A 19410-nucleotide genomic window follows, 5' to 3' on the forward strand; every position below is an offset into this window, starting at 1 on the left:
ATCTGATTCCTACTAAAAATATAAAAATTATTTTTGTTCTTCCAAAAGTTCACATTTGAAACTAAATTATCTAAATAAATTTATGAGATATTTATGACAAGAAAACTCAGAAATGAAGAAGGTGAAAAAACAAAAATACCCTTATACCTCGTTTTGGCCCAAATGGGTCATTTTGGATTTGGGTGTGCTTTTTTTAGAGTGGGTCTTTCATAGTGGATCGTCAGGATAATACTATCGCTCCTTGCATGCATCCAAATTGGTCCAGATGAGTTGCATCAGCTAGCTTCGCCAAATAGGCCATATTCAACTCCTCAATTCTTCTAAAGCCAATACCACCCTCTAATTTTGGCTTACTAAGCACCTCCCATACAACAAGGTGTGGACGTTTCCTAGAGTCTGAATCTTCCCACAAAAAACTCCTAAATAAAGTTTCTAGTTGACAGAAAATTTTCTTGGGGAGCCTAAAAGAAAGAAGCCAAAAGAAGTGTTCTGAATAAGCAATATCATCCTCCATAAGACAATAGTTTCAATTTCCAAGAGTCTACAAATTTTTTAACCTTTGTGATAACTTGCTGACAAAAAACTTCATTCATCTTGCCAATACATAAAGGAAGACCCACGTATTTAATGGGCAGTTCATGCAACGGCCAATCAACTAAAAGGGACAATCGGGCTGCACTATCTTGCTCAACATTAAATGAAACAATAACAAATTTATTATCATTTACCTTAATCCCAGTTGCAATCTTGAACCCTTTTAAAATGCTTTTGAGATTCTGAATTTGCTCCTCCAACAATTTGCAAAAGAGAACATCATCAGCAAAAAAATAAGTGGGGCACATGTTTCCCATAATGAGGGAAATTAATAACCTCCAATTGATTTTGATCAACACCCAAATTTATCCTTCTCGACAACCTCTCCATAACCACCAAAACACGAGAGCTCGTAAATTTATTTCCAAGGACTCCATTCACCACAACCCTAAAAGTTGTCCGAAACACGGCATAATATGTTGCACTCATGTAGGATGGAAGCCCAAACAAAGCAGAGAACTCTCCAAGAAACTCTATCACAGGCTTTAGAAAGGTCCAGTTTTAAACACAAGGTTAGAATTTTCAACTTACCAATGGATTATGGAATCATCAATTACATAAGCAAGTAAAATTCTCTCGCGAATATCCTTACATTTAAGGAAAGCACCTTGAATTTTAGATATCACTCTTGTAAGGATACCCCTCATGTGATTCACCATGACCTTAGAGCTGATTTTATATAGGAAATTGGATAGAGAAGTAGGCCAAAAATCCTTCAACCTGAAGCTTTGGGAATAAGGGCAACTAGAGTAGAGTTCACATTCTTTACAATCTTTCCCTTAAAAAAAAAATCCTTCACTGCTGCAACAACATCACCCCCCACAATATCCGAACACTTTTGATAAAACAAGCCAGGAAACCCATCGGGATTGGGGAGCCTTTTCTCCATTTGCCTGGAAAACAACAATTTTTATCTCATCATAGGTTACTAGGGCCAACAAAGCATCATTTTCAGATTGGGATACAACCAATCCCCCTTGAAATGACATAGAATCAATTTTCTCTTCCTCTTCAGAAAGGAGTCCTTGGAAAAAACTTAACCATTCCTCTTTGATACGTTGGTTATCCATTACATAGGAACCATCAATTAGCAATTTATTTATATTACTGAGTTGCCTCCTCCCCTTTACATAAGCCATAAAAATTTTAGTGTTCTTGTCCCCCTCCCGAAGCCACTGAACACGCGATTTTTGTCTCCATTGGGAGTCCTCCTAGAGTAAAACCTTTTCCAACTCTTGTTTAAGATAAATCTCTAGCTCAATATCCTCCGATTTGGGCAATTCAACCTTTGTTGCACCATAAGGAGTTGATCCCGCAAAGCTCCAATCCTTTACTCAAACTTCCCCATCTTGAATTTTCTCCAAAACGTTAACTTGGCTTTTACCTCATCAAGCTTATTAAGAATATGAATCATAGTGAAGCCTGAATGGGTAGAATTCCAGCAATCTGAAATAATTCAGCTAACCACCAAGAGAAAAAATTAAAAGGGAAACGCTTCCTCTAACTCACGATTGCCTCCGAATAAAAAATCAACATACTACGGTCTGCGATAAATCTAATTAAAACTTTTAAAGCACTTCTCATTCCCAGATCATCAAACCATTGGTAATTAACAAAGCAACAAACCCCTTGCTGAAATAAAGTCATGAAAATGGCCAGCATGATATATATTTGGAAGCAACCCTGTTTTCACTGCATTAAGAACACAATTAAGATCACCAATGGCAACCTATGGCTGAATAGAAGCTTCCATCCTTGCCAACAACGCATTAAATTGCTGCAAACGATGCCCATAATGATTGCTCAAATACCACAGTTTTAAAACCTAGTGACTTGGCTCTTCCTTGAGTGACTCATGACTCGGCGGTTGACCCGGCCAGGTCATGTTAACTTTATATTTTATATAAATTATATAAATATATGTATATACTATCTATATTTTATAGTATTTTACCAATATATTATATAATATGCATTATATGATATTTTTATAATATATTTAATGTATAATTTAATTAATACATGTATAACTACATTTTTATATATAATATACATAAAATTTATATTATATTTGAAATAATATATGTAATTATATATAAAAATATTATATATGTATATATGCATGACTCACACATGACTCAACCGACTCTCCCATGACTCGGTGATGGAGCGCTTTTTGTCCGCTTAGGCAATGCCCGCCAAGCCACCATGGACATTTGCATTCTTTTTTTAATTCTTTGACTACGTTGACTAGGTTCCGACTTGTTCAAACCAGAGTTGTCAGTCGAGAAAATAGGAGCAGGAAGTGAGACACTTATAAAATTTTAAGAAGGAAGCATGAGACGACTTAGAAGCAAATCGAGAATCGTCTCAGAAGCGAGAAGGGAAGCGAACCGAAAGAGAGCTAGGAAGCGAAGAGGAAACGAATAGGGAAGCGACCTAGGATTCGAGTGGAAAGCGAATAGGAATCAAATTTTCCCGATATTGGGCAAAAAAATTTGTTAAAGGCTCTAAGCAAGGAAGTGAGCTTCCCATTTTAAAGGGTTGCTTCCTCGTGCGTTTCGGATGCAACATGTTTCGATAGCGACGCGAAACGCTTTTGAAACATGTTTCAGGGAAGCACACCTCCATGAGTCCTATATTGTTTTCGGTAACCCTGGTCCAAACCTGGTTTATTGGTCTCTCTCTCTCTCTCTCTCATATATATATATATATATATATATATATATATATATATATATATATATATATATATATATATATATATATATATATATATATATATATATATATATATATATAATTGTCACCAATATCGGCGAAATACAGATATTTTAAGGTAGTCAATATTAAAGGTAATATCTCGCGATATTTTCAAAATATCGTGATATTATCATGATATTTTTGGGAACTCTTTTTTTATTTTAAGTTTGCATTTTCTGTTTTCTATTTCTTTTATATTTTAAAACCTGTAAAACATGTTTCTTTATATTTTTTGAAGAAAAATAAAGCAAAACTTATTATTTTCTTAGTTTTTTTGTTGTTATTTATATTTTTCAATTTTTTAAACTCCCGAGAATTTTCAACTTTTGAAAATATCTCTGAGAAATATGCTCACCAAGATAATATCGTGAACGATATAAGTGACTATGATATATATATATATATATATATGTGTGTGTGTGTGTGTGTGTGTTGCCTCCTGTCACCCTGAGGTAATCGATTTTTTTTCTTTTTCCTTTATTTTTATCACTTCTTCATTTTTTCTATTATCTTCTTCTATTTCTTTCCCTTTCTCATTTTTCTCTCCTCTTTTCTCCATCGTCTCTTTTTTTCCCTTTTTTCTTCCCCTTTCCTTTTCTTTTTTCCCCTCCTCCTTTGAGCTCTCACCCTTGACTCTCTTCGTTTTCTTTTCTTCTTTTTTTATTTCTTTCATTTTTCCTTTTTTCCAAGGTTGTAAGTATTGTATCGTTACCCATATCGATCGGGCCTATAGTAACATTGTATTGTATCATAAATTTTTAATTAAAAAATTCTAAAAAAATCAAGAAAAATAAAATAATATTAGCAAAAATTCTAAAAAGTCGCATCACAGGAAACATTGATGAATGGTCTAAAATACAACCATAAAATCACATATAAAGCATTTATAACTCTACGAGCCGCATAAGACATCATCAAACATCAACTAATATAGAATCATAGATAATATTGCATGCATATCTCACAAGAACATGCCACAAAACTCATACTTTCATATTACATAAAGAAAAACAAAATAACCAAGTTTGTGAACAATTAAGCGTTAAATAACCAAGTTTTTTTAAAATATATTACATGATAAAACATCAATAATCATATAATCATATAATCATCTTCTTCATCATTAACTTTTTCTCCTCCTTCAAAATCCACATCATCGCCAAAATACATGGGGTCTTCGTGATCTACCTCTTGTGCTCATTCCATGTTAATCCACTTAATGTCCACTTCATTCAAAAGTCTTTGTTTCTTCTTCAACTTATGCATTCAATTCATCAAAATGTTCCAAATTGATGGGATTAAATTGCTCTTTGTGTCTCCTTGGTTATAACTTTTCGATTTGCCTAAAAAGATGATATGAAAAATTAAAATTAGTTTGGTTTTGAATAAAAATGACAAATAAACTTTATAATTGTATATACCTCTACTTCAGTCATAAGTTATAGCAAACGTAGACGAGGTCAATGAGCCTTTTGTACTCGAATCTATTTCTTCTTTTGGTATGGATTTGCTCCAGGTCACTCAAGTTTCTCTTGAGTCCACTTGCACTACATGTTTGGCTAAGAAGGTGAATGGCAAAAACTCTCAAATTTGGATCACTTTTAAGCCTAGCCCACCACATGTACGAAACAAAACAAGAAAATGAGAAATCAATAAGATAATAACATATATACAAGCATACAAAACATCACATCTAAATAACAATTTAAAATTAAAATTGAAAGTCAAAATAAATTACTTGGACGCATCGTGGCACGATTTTGCATTGCAGAAGGTCTCCCCATATCATACAATGCATTATCATAAGTTTCTATTTGCTTATGAATTTGATCTTCAATGTTATAATCAAGGTTCAACCTTTCAATGCAATTCAAAAGTCCCTTGTTGACTTCAATGTCCATTTTAAACATAGGGGAGTATCTAAATGTAGGATTTAAATAATATGTTGCAGCATGAAGAGGTTGATGAAATTGCTCAGTCCACCTATGATCAATGATGTTTCATACAGTCATGTATAATTTTTTCTTCCGTATCAAATTAATTTTAATAGCCTCTTTTGTTTTATTCGTAGCCCCGTAGAGATAACCCATAGTTGGTTTGTCGAATACAATATCTACAATTTCTCTAGGCTTTCTTTTTTGTGCATGAAGATATGTATTTCGCTCATCTGATGAAAAACGTTTTTTTGACTACAACTCTATTCTTTACTAGACTTTGCACCATCAAAAAAAAATCGTAATAAATCTAGTAACTACACTACAAATCAACTCATCACTACCAGTGCACTTTCTCATTAGGCCCAGAATTCATAAATGATTGTAAATAAATTTAGTAATTTCATGGCAGCATTCAACTATCTTATGTACCTCACCCATGTTGTTGATGTTCTCAAGCAATGGGCAGCACACAAGGTCTAAAAGAATAACCTAAAATTTTTTGCCAATTCTTTAACTGCTGCCCTATAATTTGTTGCATTATTGTACAATGTTTTGAGGTTGAACCTCTTCCATAACCTAATAAAAAACCCTCAACAATACATTTTTTATATTGAGTGTATCAGACAAATCAATTGATTTCAAAAACATGGTTTGTTGGGGCAATAGAAAAAAAAATTATCAAGATCCTTAACTCTCTTTTTATCCACCCATCTGCCATGATATTGCACCAGTTTCTCTCCAATGACTACCTCATCTCATCATAATATGCCTTCACTTCTTTCACAATAACATCTAAAACTTCTTCTTTCAAAGTATGATATGAAGGCATGATATTAAGACATTTTATATCCATGCCCAATATTGGTTATGGCATTTGCCATAAATTAAAGAAATTTGTCGTATTGAAAGGAATGCAGGCATTATAGAACCATCTTCCAATTGTGACATTCTCCTGCTCGACTAAATGTTAAGAGTCAAATTTTTAAATCTTCCAACCGGTTTGTGCAAAAGTATATCTGCATAAAATAGTATGGAAACAAGCAAAACAATGAATTAGCGAGCATAAGAAACATGTATGGGAAGTTATTGAGAGTCAGGTTGGGGTTTCACCTGAAGGATGGGGAAAGCTTCTGCCAAATGTGTGGCTTTCTAAGCTGAACAGGGAGAGTTACCAAGTAGAACAAATCTGCCCAATCAAGCCTTTGATCATTTGACACAACAAATGTTTGTCCATATCCCTCAATCTCACCATGGAGTTGTGAAAGATTTTTCTTTTCTTCAAATGGGCTGTCAAAGAATCCCCATATTTCTCCCTTCATTTTTTTCAATTATTTTTAAGCTTACCTCATGGTTTATTAACTGCAAAAGAAAGTGAAATTTTGCATGCCACATAATCTAGCAAATGAAATAAATTTTAGTGGAACTTGTACCAAAATTAAAGGAATCTATATTTTTCAAATTTGTAGGGAAAATTGCATTTTTGTGTGAATCATTTGTATCATACTTATTCCAATATCTTTTCTAATGAACTAATAAACGATACTCCATTAGGAATCTGAATAGATCTTCCTTGAATAATCATTCCTGTTGGAGAAAAACGTAAAGGGAGAGTGTCACTTACCCGATGTGGGTTATCGGCATTTTTCTCTGCCAATCGATGCTCTCAACGGGCCCAGGTCAAAAGGTGAGGAGGACCCTAAAACCCAAAGACTCAGAACAAAACCCAATAACCACGTATCCAGTCATCAAGCATCCTCTTTATAAGTGGGAGATGAGTGGGGTAATATGCATGGCTTTCATGCATATTGAGTGAACCTTTCACATTCTCATACGTATACATAAAAATATTATATATAATATATATTTTAAGTATTATATATGATGCCTGCATTCCTTTCAATACGGGCTGCACCCCAGGGGCAGTCCTAAGAGGAAAAAAACTCCTAATAGAGGCTCTACCTCTTGGTCCTCTTCTCGAAGAACTTTTGTGCCCGTCACAACAACCATGACACTAGTACTGACACCAATCACACATTTCCCTTTGATGTAGAACTTTCTACCTCTGATCCTATGCTATGGGTTGTAGGATCAAAAGTAGGGAGTTCATCTTCATAATAGACATCCTCCCAATGCTCTGTATACCCCATTTTTACGTCATTCATCTCTCTTTCTTGTCTTCTTCCTTTCATATCATCAAGTAATTAATGGCATTGACATTTTATGGCATCCAACAATTTCCTTGATGTGCATGCTCGCACTTATGATGTGTCCCGACTAAATGATGTTTCAACCTAGAGATAATACCCAAAAAAGAAATTTAGCAATAGTTGTACTTGATTTTTAATCGGTTTTCATTCATTACTTGAGTATCTCATTGTTATGTCGAATTAGCTGTCAAAGGCAATGCCTAGACGACTTAGGTGCAACCCCACCTCCTGGACAATACAGTTTGGGCTAGAGTTATCGGAAACGCCAAGGTAATTGGGGTAGCGCTTTTCGAAAGTGCGAAACGTCGCACTTTCGAAACGCGCTGGAAAACACGCTTTTTTTTTTAAGTGTGCTTCCCATTTATGCAAAGTGCGCTTCCCCCATTTTTTCATTTTTCTTGTATTTTTGTTTTTGTTTTTTTTTCTCTCTTTTTTTGCTTCCCCCTCGCTTCCTAGGTCGCTTCTGGTTCACTTCCTAGGTCGCTTCCGAGATGCTTCCTAATTCGCTCCTAAGTTATCCCACGCTTCCCACTTCCTAAAATTTTGAAAGTGCCTCGCTTCCCGCTCCCGCTTCCTTGACTGGCAACCATGGTTTGGGCAGTGGGGCCCCACATTTCCGCCTAGGCACCGCCTAGCGCACCTAGGCAAGGACCGCCTAAGCGATTGCCTAGGTCAACAAAATGGTTTGTTTAAGTTGTTGACTAATGTACTATAAAAGGGGGAAAGGGGGTCCCTTTTCCCTTTTTATTTGTGTTGCACTCTCCTCTCTCTCGCATGCTAGGGCACGAAGAAGAAGACTCTAGGCCTCTCTCTCTCTCTCTCTCTCTCTCTCTCTCTCTCTCTCTCTCTCTCTCTCTCTCTCTCTCTCTCTCTCTCTCTCGGTTTGGGACCGGCAGCCCCTCTCGGCAATCAAGGATCTCTATGATCCTTACTTGAACCTGTTCAAGAACATCATCCCACCAATGTTCGATACCATGGACATCACCACGCATTTGGCTTTATTTTAAAAAGTAGTGGGGGGATTTGATCATAGTTTTGTTTGGCACGGTTGTTTTTTATAGATGATTCTTCATAAGACGTAAACTATGTTGATTTTGTTAATGGGGGTTGTATAAATTTTGATGAATTTATTATAATGAAGGAATTTTTGGAATACGAGATTAGTTCTTGTTCGTCTTCTACTTATATAATGGTATGTCGATTGATGTTGTCTAGACCCATGTCTTTGTTCATGTGATGAAATGATGGTTTCCGTTTTCTTGATATGCTTGATTTCTTTGACTAAAAATCTCATCAAATGGTTCTAAAACCATCAAACAAGATTGATTGTTCCTTCAATATTTTATTCATGGGAATATAAAGTTCTTGTTTAAATGAACTTGTTATGTCATCATGACTTCATACTTCTTTTGCCTTTTCTTCTCATATATGCTATGAAATTGATGCTTATGCAAAGTTAATTCATTTGCCCTTTGCTAAGCAGGTTGGGGCAAAGGAGAGATAGTGCTTGCAGTATTTACGAAAAAAACTTGAACTTTGCAGTGACCAGTGAGATAGAAAAGGCGACAGCATTTGTTACTGACTAGAGCTAACTTATAACCAACAGATGTCAATTAGTGTATGTTGTGCATTTTAATTTTACTCTCATTTGTGGTTGTTATGTGTGTGTACATGTGTGTGCCCCTTAGTTGACAGCATTTGTGCTATCAAAATAACATATTGACTGCAGCACATGCATGAACACTTGCAGCTTATTTATTTGTTTCTGTAAATTTTTTTATAAAAGCCTAAAAAGCATGTTTAGACTATTATTATGTAATATATTATGAATATGTGTCAATGTGTGTTTCTGTGAAAGGTTGAATTCATATTTTGTGTTGATGTTAATTGTTGCTTATGCTTACCACTATTAATTTAGTGAATTTACATGTTCTGTTTTTTTAGATTCTTATCATTTTTTAAACCAATAGAAGGGGCTTATTCTGCAAGTGCTAGCGGGTCTACTTTAATCTCAACATTTTCAAATTTTGAAGATATATACAACTTCAAGCAAAAATCATGTGATTCAACATGAGAGTGAGTCTATATTAAGGATAATCAAAATCTGAATTTTGTGATAGGACTTAAATGTGGAATAACTTATAAATGAGGCATATACATAATAAAGCAGCATCCACTTGGGACTGTAAGAAAAGCGAAGGCTTGTGATAAAACAACTAAAGAAATCAAGCAAGTACTTTCTAAGTACATAGAAAAATCGAAAGATGAAAAAAATAAAAGTTAATATATATGAAAGAAGTAAAAGTTTGCTCTCAGCTTCTGATTCTGGCGAAAGACATGATACAGTTTCGCAAATGGAGGGACAGCTGAGTAGTACATTCGATTTGAGACCACTACAGGCAAAAGGGCCTATAAATTTATACTTCTAAAGTGATTTAGTAGAAAAATGAAGGCAAGCAAATAAACAAACCACGTTAGAGAATCACTTCGAAAAAGAATAAAGGAAAACAGTGTGTGAATACATTAGTAGGTGGTTTTATGACGGTGGAATACCTTTTAATACAGCAAAGTTGCCTTCATTTTACATTATGATTAAAGCTATAGGCCAATTTAGACCAGGGATGAAGCCTTTATCATATTATAAGATGTCATAACCACTTTTGAATAAAAAAATAAAAAAAAACAAAGTTCTTGGGCCAATACAAAGTGCATTGGTCTAAATATGGATGCAACATAATGTCAGATGGCTAGACGGATACAAAAGGGCATACACATTAATTTTTTGGTTAATTATCCTTTGGGAACAATGTTTTTGAAATTGGTTGATGCATCAAATGAAGTAAAAGATGCAAATTTGCATTTTGCATTGCTTAATGATATTGTTGAAAATTTTGAGAAGGAGAATGTGATTAAGTTGTTACCGATAATGCCTCCAACTACGTCAAAGCGGGTAAATTGTTGATAGATAAAAGACGACATTTATTTTGGGCTCCTTGTACTGCACGTTATATAGATTTGATGTTGAAAAATATAGGAGAATTAAAAGTGTTGAACATTTTTGGAAAAGCAAGGTAATTGGTAGTGTTCATGTATACTCATGTGTTGAGTATGATGAGAGCACACACACAAAGGGACTTACATAGGCCTGCAGTGACGAGATTTGCTACTAGATTTTGGATTCTAGAAAGCATATATAACTGCAACAAAGGCCTAAGGTCCATGTTTATTGGAGATGATTGGGCAAAAAGTAGTTTATCAAAAATGTCAGTTGGTAAAAGATGTGAAAGCATGATTTTGAGTTCAAAATTTTGGAAGGGAGTCGTGCTTTCAAAACAATGGCCCCTTTGATTGACGTGTTTCGATTGGTTGATAGCGATGAAAAGCCTGCTATGGGCTACATCTACGAGAAAATGGACCGTGCAAAGGAACAGATCAAGGTATAAGTTAATGTTTTTGTATTCTAGTAACTATAAATTTTGTTTTTAAATTTCAACTTAGCTTTTATAATATTTTTTTTAAATATTTTAATTAATAGGTAAATTTGCACGGTAATGGAGACAGATATGGCCATGTTTGGGAGATAATTGATAAAAGATAGAGCAATCAATTGCACAAACCTTTGCATGCAACAAGCTTATATTTAAATCCAACCATATATTATGAGTATAAAAATATTGCATAAGATATGGAGCTGTTAGTGGGCTGTTCGAGATGAACTTAGCAAAGAAAAAGACAAAAGTGAAAACACCTGGTAAGATAATTAAATTTCATATAACTTGCTTTACATTTTTTTTATAACTTATATATTTTATTTACATCTAATTTGATTTTTTTAGTGGATCGATGGAATTTCTTTTGCCATTGGTTGTCCTTCACTCGAGACCTTTGTTGTTTGAGTCTTAGGCCTCACGTGCAGTGCATCCAATTGCGAATGTAACTGGAGTACTTTTGAAGTGGTAAAATATTATTTAATATATATTAATAATTACTAAATAATATTTGTTAGTTTGCATATTTTAACTTCATATATTTTTTTTGCAGATTCATACAAAGAAAAGAAACTAACTTTTGCATAAGAAGTTAAATGATTTGGGTTTTATGCAATATAATCAAAAATTGAAGCGAAGGTAGGAGGAGAGAATAAACAAAGGAGATCTCGACTCCATCGTCTTAAGAGAAGTCGATGATAATGATTCGTGGCCAAGTGAAGATGAAGAAGTCTTCGAAGATGATATGTTACTTACACGAGATCTTGTTGATAAGGCATTCGGAGCATTGAGGCATAAGGCAGGGGCAAGAACGCGTGCTATTAAAGACCTAAGAAAGAAAAGGTCTGACAAAGGAAAGAAGGTGGTGAGCGTGGAAGAAGAAGAAGAGGAAGAAGTTAGCTTTACAAATGAAACTGAAGAAGAGCAATATATCATTGAAGATGATTCAAATGATGATGATGATGGACTTTCAAGTTCATCATCTAAGGATTAAATTCAAGTTGTTATTGTAAACTTATTATAAACTTATTGGGGTTCTTTGACTATTTTGGATTTTAATACACTTAAAGTTAATTATGTTATGTGTGTGTAGATTTGTTGAATATATGTATGCCTATATTTTTATTTGGTGATTAATTGGTTATGTTTTAATTTTTTGTATATGTTATCAGTTGCATGGTTTGTTTATTCAATTGTTCTTTGTTTCATATTTTAACATGGTTATCAGTTACATTATTTTACATCTTTGAAGTGATTAGATTTATCAATTCGTGTTCCAGGAAGTCGGTGGAGGGTGACGCGTAACTTTTGTAATTGTATAATGCATGGAGGATTGTATAGATTTAAATGTCATGTTGAGGGGCATATCAACTCTACTATAAAATTATATACACAACATTTTCTTCTTATATTCATGTTGAACTTATTACTAGTCTTAGAGAAGATGATGAAAGGCACAAGTACATGCAGCATTTGTGAGACAGAAATTGTTGATTCAAAAGATGAAGATGACCCACCATCATCATCAAAAGGCACTAAACGATGCAATAGATGAAGGAAATCATTGAAATGAAGTTTGATACTAAAGAATGAAGATGACTTTTATATATAAACATGTGTTTCTGAACTCTATGTTTAGTTAAATGAATGTATTGTGTTATTAAATGTTGTGTGTTGGACAATGTATCTAGCAGGTTATTTAATATAATTGTCTTATAGTGTTCGACGACATTTTGTTTTGTTTATTGCTTATTGTTGATTGATTTTATGTTGTATAGATGTTATTAATTTTAATAGTTTGTTTACGTATTTGTACATTTTTTTGTACCGCCTAGATGGTGCCTATGACAACTAAACATGAAGGATCCTCTGATGGCATCTTCTCTCAAAAACACTCATTAAGAAGCAAAGAATAAGGATATTTTACCTTATCCCACTTCCTTGAGTGAAAAAATGGTAGAAATGCACTCTTGAGAAATTCGCAAAATCGCTCTCTCTTACACACGAATCGACCCCCAAATCGATCTCACAAAACCTAGGGTGTGTGGGTTCCCTTCTAACAACCTCTAGACATATGGAGAACCCAACCCTGAAGAGGCATTTTAAACCCAAAATAAAAAAATAGAGTTTTGGGTCCTTTTTAAGTGTGTCGCACTCGTATCGTATGATATGCCCTATATCGTATGATACACCCGATATGGATACAATATACACTCGTATCGCGATACAAGTGTGTATCGTATTATAAACCCCAAAAGTAATGATATGTATCGTACCCAGTGTTGTGAAAAGCGTTGAGGCGTAGCAAGGTGCTCCACCAAAAACTGAGGTGAGGCGTAAGCTTCGAAGCGTAAGCCTTAAAAAAATTGAAAACTTTAAAAAATATCTAAAAATACAAATAAATAAAGAAATACTTTATTGATGAAATAACAACCAATAAGAAATAGAAAATCTCAAATAAGTACTAAAAAATATGAGATTAACATATAAAAGTAACTAAAAACTGATTATATAATTGGAAAATATATGAGATCAACCAAAAAAAGTTAAAATATACTAAGAAACTGATTACACAACTGAAATAACTGGAAAATATATGAGATTAACCTACAAAAGTTAAAATATATGAGATTATTCTAAAAAATATGAGATTAACATATAAAAGTAACTAAAAAATGTTTACATAACTGAAAAATATATGAGATTAACCAACAAAAGATAAAATATACTAAGAAACCGATTACATAACTGGAAAATATATGAGATTAACCAACAAAAGTTAAAATATATGAGATTATTCTAAAAAATATGAGATTAACATATAAAAGTAACTAAAAACTGATTACATAATTGGAAAATATATGAGATTAACCAAAAAAAGTTAAATTATACTAAGAAACTGATTGCATAACTGAAATAACTGGAAAATATATAAGATTAACCTACAAAAATTAAAATATATGAGATTATTCTAAAAAATGTGAGATTAACATATAAAAGTAACTAAAAATTGATTACATAACTGGAAAATATATGAGATTAACCAACAAAAATTAAAATATACTAAGAAACTGATTACATAACTGAAATAACTGAAAAATATATGAGGTTAACCAACAAAAGTTAAAATATATGAAATTATTCTAAAAAATATGAGATTAACATATAAAAGTAACTAAAAAACTGATTACATAACTGAAAAATATATGAGATTAACCAACGAAAGTTAAAATATATTAAAAAAACTAATTACATGACTGAAATAACTGAAAAATATGAGATTAACCAACAAAAGTTAAAATATAGTAATATACTAAGAAACTTATTACATAACTGAAATAACTGGAAAATATATGAGATTAACCTACAAAAACTTTGTTGATTATGTCTCAGAAATCTTGTTGTAAAAAAAAATCGCCTTGAGGCACAGAGGGCCGCACCTCAAGGCGAGGCGCACCTTTTGCGCCTCAAGGCATGTTTTTGATAACACTGATCATACTGTATCGCACGATACGGACAACCTTGCTTTTTTCATTTAGTTTCTATTTTTCATTTATATATATATAGAGAGAGAGAGAGATTATAATTCATATATAATCTGTTTCTGAATTATATAATTAGTTTCTCAGTTATATAATCAATTTCTCAGGTATATAATTTATATATAATCAGTTTCTCAGTTATATATATGTGTTATATATTTAATTAATTATATAAATATGTGTATTTGTGTGGAAAACATATATACATACATGTTAGGACATTATAATTTGCTATAAATCATGTCATGCTGTGTGTGTGTGTGTGTATATATATATATATTCTCAATATCGTTTTTCACACACATACACACACTAGTTTATACTCACTTATATACACAGATTAATTATATAAGTAATGGATGAGTTAGTTTTCACACACACACACACACACACTGCAGGAGTATTTTCCCTTCATTCATAATTGTCGGTTTTTATGTTATATTTGCTTTATTCCTAATTGTCTGTTTTATGGTATATTTGTGTCATTCCTAATTGTCTTTTTTATATTATATGTATTTCATTCATAATTGTTTTTTGTGTTATATTTGCTTCATAACATTTGCTTTATTCATAATTGTTTCTGTTTATGTTTAATGTTATGCAATTGTATGAAGTCTGTGATATATTTCACTGAAGTTCATACTTAAACTTCATTATCATATGTTTCTAACTAAAGTTTAACAATTTATTATGATATTTCTACTTTTTCCAATGTTTTGTTCTTTTGGTCCCACCTATGCCCCGACTAAGCCTTTTAGGGGTCTTCCGCCTAGCGTTTTTGAAAACTAAGTGCATGCCACCAACACGTACAGCAGCTTTTTCATCCTCTCAAATAAGACTCAAAAATCCAAGTCTTCAGCACTGATCAAATTTTATGTTTCCCATAATGTTAGTGGAACAAAATTCAAAGAAGAAAACAAAAAGCTAACACAGTACATGTGTGCATAAGGCAATTACTAAAGATACACCAGATCAAGCTTGGTTATTGACAAGGTGAATGTATTTGCATTACTTGAAATCTCTTATGAGTCAGAATCATGGTTCATTGTGTATCTCCCCCACCCCCTTGTTCGTACAAGATAAATAAAAAAAGGACATTTGCCGAAGAATGAGGTCTATTAGAACTGTTCATGACCAGTTCATGCAAACAGGCATTCTGATTCAGAATCATGGTTCACTGTGTATCTCCTCCTTGTTCCCACGGGATAAATAAAAAGTGGACTTCTGTCGAAGAATGAGGTCAATTAGAACTGTTCGTGACCAGTTCATGCACAAATGCACATGCAGACATGCACCCCCCCCCCAAGACCATTTACTTCAGAATAGAGAAAAACAAATTGCTTCACAAGAGTACAAATGAAACATCCATAACACTTGGAGCATCATAGAGATTCTTTGTCTAATGCATTGCGTGATTGAATAGAGACCATGCAGTTGAAGCTTTTCTCACTTTGAAGATCACATATAAATCACATACATTTTCTTAGCTAAGAAAACGTGACAGCCAATACTTCATACAAGCTTCTGTCAGTTGACATACAAAAAAGAAAAAAAATCATCACAAGCTTTTGTCAGTTGACATACGCAACTAATAATGGTCTTTTAATTTTTTTCATTTCCCTCACAAACTCGATACATCATATTCATAGATATATTAAAAGTTTTTTTATCACAAACACCAAAGGCTAAAAGCCCTTATTTCCTCTTCAAAACCGTAGAAAATGAAAAACACGAATATATAGTAGTTTTTCAAGCGATATCCATTTGGATGTGCGATCATATTCACTAACAACGAGAAAATCAAAACGAACACTAGATATCTAAGCATCCGCATCACCAGAAAAGCAAAATCAGAAAACAGAGAAAGAAGAATCGTTTATAACCAAGCCACAAGCAACGGAAAACAGGGACAGGGAAGAAGGGAGAAAGAGACGCTAGGAAATTACCCCAGAACTCCATCTCCATCGATGGATAGAGCGGCGAGACGACCAGCCAAAGGGCACCAAACAGGTAAGAAGAGAGGGAAAACGGGAGAGCGGTGGCCCAAGAATCCTCTTCTAGGGTTTAGGGTTCCGCAAAGAGAAAAGGAAGAGAGAAAACCCTCACGCTCTCCCTCTCAATTTTGGTTGGGCTCTGCGTAGGAGAGGGGAAACGCGGTTTATATATCAATTAGCAACGGCGATGCGCCCTAACTGCTACCATAATTACCAAATTGTCCTTCACACCGAAAGAAAAGCGCAGGATCTTCGAACGGGGGGGTCCCTGCGAATGAGTTTCCGACGAAAGTCTGTGGTTGATAAGCCTCGTGCTTTGGCCAGCCGAATCGGGCCGATCTCGATCTGACCGCGTTAAAAAGGAAAAAAAATTATTGTTTGGTTGCGTAACGTGATTTAGAATCTCACGCAAAATGAAAAATGAATCTCATTTGCACAAGTGACCAAACATGTGATTTGGAATCTCGTGCAAATGAGAGAATGAATGTCATGTGCACAATTAACAAAACATGTGATATCAAATGATATTCATTCTCTCCCATTTGCATGAGATTCCAAATCATACGGTGAAACATGGGATATGAAATCATATGAGTTGAAATCACAATGTTTGGTTGCTCCTTTCAAAAACGAAAAAAAAATCACATGAGAAACTGAATCTCATGTGAGTCAATGTCGCATGATTTTGAATCTCATGAGATTCAATTTCTCATATTTGTTTAGGGTGCATTTGGCGCCCCGTCTTGGACTTAGGAAGGTCTTTCAGGAAGTGAGTCTTTAGATGGAAAGGCGTTTGGAAGCCTTAAATAAAACTCCTCATCTAGAATAGTGATTTTAAAACTCTTTTTTTCGAAGGAGAAAAAAACTCTGTCCCGTAGGAAGGAGCGGGAGGTGTGTTTTGTTCATCACAGGGTTGGAGGGGGAAGGATGAGCTTGGACATTGATGTCCAAGCTGATTTTGTTATTTACAGTGTGCCACATATAACATATGTGGCATTAGGGTTTTATCGCTACACGGTCGAGAGGCTTCATCATCTTCATCGATCCCTCCCTCCTCTACACCAACTGTGGCAGAACCGTGAGTGGTTGGGTGAGCTTCAGACTCTCTCTCCTTTGGTTTTAAGGGAGAGAAACTTTTTTTTTGTCCAATGTTCACCAAGTTTTGTTAAACGACGATCAAAAGAGATGTTGCATCCTTTGGTGCCATCGTTGGTGGTCAGGATAAACTTTAGAATTTGACAACATGTTTTGGATGTTGTGGTTCTTCTTAATGGTTGAATCTTTGGAGATTGAAAAGTTGCAAATCAACTATTTATTGTAATGTTTGAAAGATATGGTATCTTATGGATTAATGTGATTTTCTCCTGTATTGATTTTGACTCTTAATTTTGGTGTTCATGTGCTTGTTTAATTTTTCTCTACGTTTTAGATGTCAATATGTGGTTGAACAAGCATTTTGAGTTGAGTATCTTTCATGGGTTCATTGAAAACCATCGAGCCCTACCTCTTCATGTGAGCTCGTTGAAGACCACTTTCAAGTGAGCTCCACACAAACCAAACAGAAAAAAAATAAATTTTAACTGTGTTTCCAACTAGTGAGAGATGAGAAACATCTGAAGGTTGTTGCGGATAGGAGAGGCGACCACTTATGAGGGCTTTTAGAGATGTCAAGCATTGGATGGAGGTGGGGAGCCATTGGGGTGATCTATGAAGCCAACGGTGCATTTTTTTCATTTTTCTTTGTGTTTTATGAGTTCTTGTGCATTTTCTCTTCAATTTAATCAATCTTTTGTTGCATGATGAATGTTATGATCTTGTTGTAGTGTTTAGGTAACTATTTTGGGACTTTAATCGTCTAATTTGGTGATTCATGACCAATTTTGTTTACTTCTTTTAGTATGATTCTTACTGAACGCTTCTTTCAATTTATCCATGTTTTTTGCCTGCTTAACCTAAATTATGGTTCATTGGGTATCTTTGATTGTATGATGAATCCACAAGCTTATTATGTTCAACTTGATCACAAAGTTGGTACATATCGCTTATTGGTTTCTATAACCCTAAAAACTTATTTCATATGCCTTCGAATCCTTAATTCTTAATTTGTGTATTAGTCTATGGATACCAAGAATAATCAAGAACCAGTGCCTATGAAAAAGGCATATTGGGATGATCGCACATAGAGCTTTCATTGAAATTTGTCCAGAAGAGGTTCAAAAAGGCAATAGACCAAGAACACACTTGACTAAAGAGGTTTGGGTGACCATGGAGAAAAAATTTGCTCAATTAACTCGCTTTGTTTATACTTCCAAGCAATTAAAGAACCACTAGGATAATGTGAAAAATGATTGAAAAGCATAAATATACATTTCTAAACAAACTAGTTTGGGTTGGGACCACATCTGACATACATACTGAATTTTGGGTTGAGTTTGCAAAGATATACTTAAAACATTTTTTTTTGTATGGATAAAAAGTCTTGAATTTTGAGTTGATTTGTTATATATACATGTTTTATGTTTTATAAAAGTTTAAAGATGGCAATAAATTTAGGTTGAGTGGACTTGAGTTTCCTAATGAATGCAATATTCTCTTTGTAGGGACCATTGCTATGGGTGGAGATATCTTGACCCCATCTGATGTTCCCTCTCTAAGAGTGGAGGTTCCTATTACTAAAAGCAATACTCGTGCAAGCATAGGATTAAATGAGCTTAATGAGGAAGAGAACATTGTCGACGCTCCTACTCTTACCACTAATACGCTACCTACATGACATCGTAGGGAGTCCGTCCATAGAGGTATCAAATTTAGATTATGCTGAGAACAATACACGTCATAGGAGGAGGTCTAATGCAAATCAGATCATTGACATAAAAAACAAAATG

At 34.0% G+C, this 19410-nt stretch overlaps 1 protein-coding gene across 3 annotated transcripts in view; it reads right to left on the reverse strand.

Moving 5' to 3' along the window:
• The window catches only part of LOC149816909 (histone deacetylase HDT1-like), a 33140-nt gene extending 16474 nt beyond the window's left edge, over positions 1-16666 (reverse strand). For 2 of the 3 annotated variants that reach the window (XM_089987413.1, XM_089987414.1), the window contains exon 1: positions 16478-16629. In XM_089987413.1, the coding sequence (XP_089843539.1) occupies positions 16478-16496 (19 nt within the window). In that variant the 5' untranslated portion in view covers positions 16497-16629. Of the gene's footprint in view, positions 1-16477 lie in introns of all 3 variants that reach the window. The other variant, XM_089987412.1, reaches the window with a different exon arrangement.
• Positions 16667-19410: the final 2744 nt, after the last annotated feature.

Source organism: Nuphar pumila, chromosome 14 (genome assembly GCF_984573655.1).
Source record: "Nuphar pumila chromosome 14, dmNupPumi1.hap1.1, whole genome shotgun sequence".
Classification (NCBI taxonomy): Eukaryota; Viridiplantae; Streptophyta; class Magnoliopsida; order Nymphaeales; family Nymphaeaceae; genus Nuphar; species Nuphar pumila.